The sequence below is a fragment of the Penaeus vannamei genome, chromosome 40 (assembly GCF_042767895.1).
Source record: "Penaeus vannamei isolate JL-2024 chromosome 40, ASM4276789v1, whole genome shotgun sequence".
NCBI classification, from domain to species: Eukaryota; Metazoa; Arthropoda; class Malacostraca; order Decapoda; family Penaeidae; genus Penaeus; species Penaeus vannamei.
In genome coordinates this window covers 20,540,957-20,546,590 of record NC_091588.1, presented here as the reverse complement: position 1 = coordinate 20,546,590, position 5,634 = coordinate 20,540,957, and the positions used below count along the sequence as shown (strand labels likewise).

Here is a 5,634-nt window from a genome sequence, read left to right as displayed (position 1 = left end):
TATTTAATTTTTTATTTATTTATTTATTCATTATTATTAATATTATTTTTATTTTTTTTATTTAGAGTTTTCCTCTGAGCCGAACAAGCAAGAATGGAAATAGATTCATCCATCATCAGATACATATTGTTTACGAGAAATAATTGAAATAGTTATCTCATTAACGCGCGCATACACACACACTCTCACACACACAAACGCACACACACACACACACACACAACCACACACACACACACACACGCACACCCACACATCCACACACACACACGCACACACACACACATTATATTGACACATATATGATATATATATTTATGTAATATATATATATATATATATATATATATATATATATATATATATATATATATATATATATATATATATATATATATATATATATATATATATATATTTATTTATTTATATATATTATTCTCCTATAAGTAAAAAAGAACACATTCATCCCAAAATGTAGCAAACTTTGTAAATGTAATAGTCTCATCAAAATGAAATAAAATTCCCACATTTTTTAGTTCGATTCCAGGGAGTGATTGTTCAAGCGGAGGCTGATGCAATTATTTTGATTAAGAAGACGTCAGTCCATGACAATAAATGAATCACTTTATTTCCATCATCATATCATCACAGAAAAGGGTTTAGAGAAATACATTTACTAATAAATCGTGATGTCATGCTGATCTTTCATGATATGCACCCGTTGTACACTGTCCATTGATATGCAAGCACTGTATAATTATCATTATTGTTATCATTATGATGATTATCATTATCATTATGTTATTATTACTGTTATCCGTAGCATTATCGTTATTGATATGATTATGATTATCATTATCATTAACATTATAATTATCACTATCATTATCATCACCATCATCATCATCATTATCATTATCATTATCATCATCCGCATAATCATTATTATCATTATCATCATCATTATTATTATCATTATCATCATTATCACTATCATTGTCATTATCGTCATCATCATCATCAACATTATCATTATCATTATCATCATCATTATCATTATCACTATCATATCATTATCATCACTATCATTATCATTATCATTATCATTATCATCCTCATCCTCCTCCTCCTCATCATCATCATCATCATCATCACCACCATCATCACCATCACCATCCTCCTCCTCCTCACCATCCTCCTCCTCCTCCTCATAGGCGACCTAAACCCATGCAATTCGTGTGGTACGGCCAGGGTAGATCACGGTGCATCTTCGTACGAAATGGATCCCTTGAAGAAAACTCCCTTTAAGATTAGTGAAGAGACACCGTTCACATCCTCACGCTGTCATTCTCGTCTGAGTTATTTTGAGAGATAGTAACATTTTTTCCTCGTCCGACACGTGGTTCACAGAGGACACGTGGTTCACGGGCGACACGTGGTTCACAGACGACAGACGACACGTGATTCACAGAGGACTCGTGGTTCACAGAGGACACGTGGTTCACGGACGACACGCGGTTCACAGAGGACACGTGGTTCACAGACGACACGTGATTCACAGAGGACACGTGGTTCACAGAGGACACGTGATTCACAAAGGACACGTGGTTCATGGACGACACGTGGTTCACAGACGACACGTGGTTCACAGACGACACGTGGTTCACAGACGACACGTGGTTCACAGACGACACGTGGTTCACAGACGACACGTGGTTCACAGACACGTGGTTCACAGACGACACGTGGTTCACAGACGACACGTGGTTCACAGACGACACGTGGTTCACAGACGACACGTGGTTCACAGACGACACGTGATTCACAGACGACACGTGGTTCACAGACGACACGTGGTTCACAGACGACACGTGGTTCACAGACGACACGTGGTTCACAGACGACAAGTGGTTCACAGACGACACGTGGTTCACAGACAACACGCGGTTCACAGACGACACGTGGTTCACAGACGACAAGTGTTTCACAGACGACAGACACGTGGTTCACAGACAACAGACGACACGTGGTTCACAGACGACACGTGGTTCACAGACGACACGTGGTTCACAGACGACACGTGGTTCACAGACGACAAGTGTTTCACAGACGACAGACACGTGGTTCACAGACAACAGACGACACGTGGTTCACAGACGACACGTGGTTCACAGACGACACGCGGTTCACAGACGACACGTGGTTCACAGACGACAAGTGTTTCACAGACGACAGACACGTGGTTCAAAGACAACAGACGACACGTGGTTCACAGACGACACGCGGTTCACAGACGACACGTGGTTCACAGACGACAAGTGGTTCACAGACGACACGCGGTTCACAGACGACACGTGGTTCACAGACGACAAGTGTTTCACAGACGACAGACACGTGGTTCACAGACAACAGACGACACGTGGTTCACAGACGACACGCGGTTCACAGACGACAAGTGGTTCACAGACAACACGTGGTTCACAGACGACACGTGGTTCACAGACGACACGCGGTTCACAGACGACACGTGGTTCACAGACGACAAGTGTTTCACAGACGACAGACACGTGGTTCACAGACGACACGTGGTTCACAGACGACAGATGACACGTGGTTCACAGACGACACGTGATTCACAGACGACACGTGGTTCACGGACGACACGAGGTTCACGGACGACACGAGGTTCACAGACGACGCGCGGTTCACAGACGACAGACGACACGTGATTCACAGAGGACACGTGATTCACAGAGGACACGTGATTCACAGACGACACGTGGTTCACAGAGGACACATGGTTCACAGATGACACGTGGTTCACGGACGACACGTGATTCACAGACGACACGTGGTTCACGGACGTCACGTGGTTCACAGACGACAGACGACACGTGGTTCACAGACGTCACGTGGTTCACGGACAACACGTGGTTCACAGACGACAGACGACACGTGGTTCACAGACGTCACGTGGTTCACAGACGACACTTGGTTCACGGATGTCACGCGGTTCACAGACGACACGGCTTCGACTGTGAACCGAAACAGCATCATTCTTGTGACCAGTTTGATTGCGGGTTTCCTATATTTGCTCGACTTTTATTCGAAATTGGACCCGCGCTGAGCCGGAGACAAAAGGATGAAAGGCCGTTTCTGAACGGTGTCTGTCAACCGAAATTTTGGTTTTCGGTTGTGTCCGCTAACCGAAATTTTGGAGATTGACTCGAGCCTGAGAGTTAAATGAATAAATAAATACATAAATAAAAGAAAGAAAAAAGATTTAAAAAAGGGAAACTGGTATTGGCTTTGACTCGTATGTTGTTTTAGTAAGAATGTAAACAAAGTATTGTGGACACGCAGATGAAGAAAAAACAGTAACCGCAAACTATTCATAAATAAATGAATGAAAATAGCAAACAGAAAAGTGAATAAATAAAATAGAAATAAAGAATTGACGTTTCGAATCCGCCAACAATTCCTCATCAGATTTTTTAATGATAAAAATTTAATATCAAACTTTTATTTCGATATGGCAGTGTTTCTCATTATCAATATCATCACTATCATTATCATTTTCATCACTTTCTTTTTAAGTGTAATCATCATTACTGTTATCATATTAATGACCTTAATATCATTATCGAAGGTCAAACGGCTGTGGTAGAGACGTGATAGAAAATCATCATTCTCCTTGTAGTTTCATATACGTGTGGATACACACACATGTACACAAAAATATGCATACACATATATATACATGCACATAAAAACAAACGCAAACACACCACACACACTCACACACACATACAAGTACACATACGCGTGCATATGTGTATATTTATATTTATACATATACATATATATGTATGTATATATATATATATATATATATATATATATATATATATATATATATATATATATATATGTATGTATATATATATATGTATATATGTATATATATGTATATATATATATATATATATATATATATATATATATATATATATATATATATATATATATGTATACATATGTATGTATGTATTCATTTCTTATTGTTGCTGTTTAACTCATAATGTACATTCCTATAATTTCATAAGCACATTTACACCCAAAAAGAATTTGCACATACAAATATTTCCGACATTGCGAAAAAATACTTGTGTTAATCCTACGCAACTCCAACAGACAAGAAATGATTTTAAAAATGTCAAATTCCTTAAAATGCAGTAAAGAACAAAGCTTTTGTCCCTGAAGACAATAATTAATGCTGAAAAAGGACAAAAACTCGACAAGAAGATTTAGACGCCGAGCAAAAAAAAAAAAAAAAAAGAAAAAAAAATGTCGTATGTATCAAAGTAGGTCACGTCAATAAGTAGATTAATCTAAAGCTACAGATGTAGGTTTTCTTCCGTAGCAAAAAGATATTACACTGTATTTCTAAGTAGATTTAGCTTAAGAAAAAAAATGTTGAAGGCTAGTAAATATGTCACTGAAATTAATTGTTTTGTAACATTGTAAAACGTAGTAGCGAAGCGAAGCAACTATAATTTTAGTTATATTAATTAGGAATATGAATTTATATTGCCTAATGATAATAGTGATGAAACTATAATAAAAATAATAGTATTAAGGACAACAGTAATAATAAAGATGACAACTATAATGAAAATTAAAATACTGATGATAATAGTAATAATGATAAAAGTAGTGATATTGAAAATGATAATGATATAAACAATGATAATGATAATAATAAAGATAATGGTATATATAAATAACAATGATGTTGATAATTATGATTATGATGATAATGATAAGGATGATAATAATAACAATGATAATGATACTACTACAAAGATGATGATAATAAAGATGATAATAGAAATAATAATAATAATGGTGATGATTATAACAATAATGATAATGACAAAACATAATAATGATAATAATAATAATGTTGATGATCATGATCATAATACCCGTGATGATAATGAGGAGAATGATGATAATGATAATAATCATTACAATAACTGGTTGACTAAACAGTACACTATGCAGTCAACACACACACACACACACACACACACACACACACACACACACACAAGAATGCACATTACTAAAAATAGAAGGAAAAAGGACAATGTGACGCGGACTCTTGAAATTCCAGAATAAATAATAAACAAAACATTGAAGGTAAGAGAGAGAGAGGGGTGTGTGTGTGTGTGTGTGTGTGTGTGTGTGTGTGTGTTTGTGTGTGTGTGTGTGTGTGTGTGTGTGTGTGTGTGTGTGTGTGTGTGTGTGTGTGTGTGTGTGTGTGTGTGTGTGTGTGTGTGAGAGAGAGAGAGAGAGAGAGAGAGAGAGAGAGAGAGAGAGAGAGAAAGAGAGAGAGACTGATTGATAGAGAGAGAGAGAGAGTGTGTGTGTCAGTCAGACAGCCAGACAGACAGATAGACTGACAGACAAAGAGAGAGAGAGAAAGAGAGAAGGGTAAATTATTATCTTCAGTGTGTATGTTCGCCTTTGTACCTTGTGTGGTTTTCGTTAACGTGTAGTGAACAATGATATTTGCATTCCTCTTTCGAAATATACGATTTGAAATTTTCTCTTTATCTATTCATC

The 5,634-nt window shown here is 37.3% G+C and overlaps 1 protein-coding gene across 1 annotated transcript; it reads left to right on the top strand.

The window, feature by feature from the left end:
* Window positions 1–1,614: 1,614 nt before the first annotated feature.
* Window positions 1,615–2,840, top strand: LOC138860274 (uncharacterized). The gene is made up of 3 exons (XM_070117476.1): window positions 1,615–1,820; window positions 2,387–2,631; window positions 2,776–2,840. Exons 1-3 carry the CDS (start codon window positions 1,615–1,617, stop codon window positions 2,838–2,840), a joined length of 516 nt encoding a protein of 171 aa, XP_069973577.1.
* The last annotated feature ends 2,794 nt before the right edge of the window (window positions 2,841–5,634 follow it).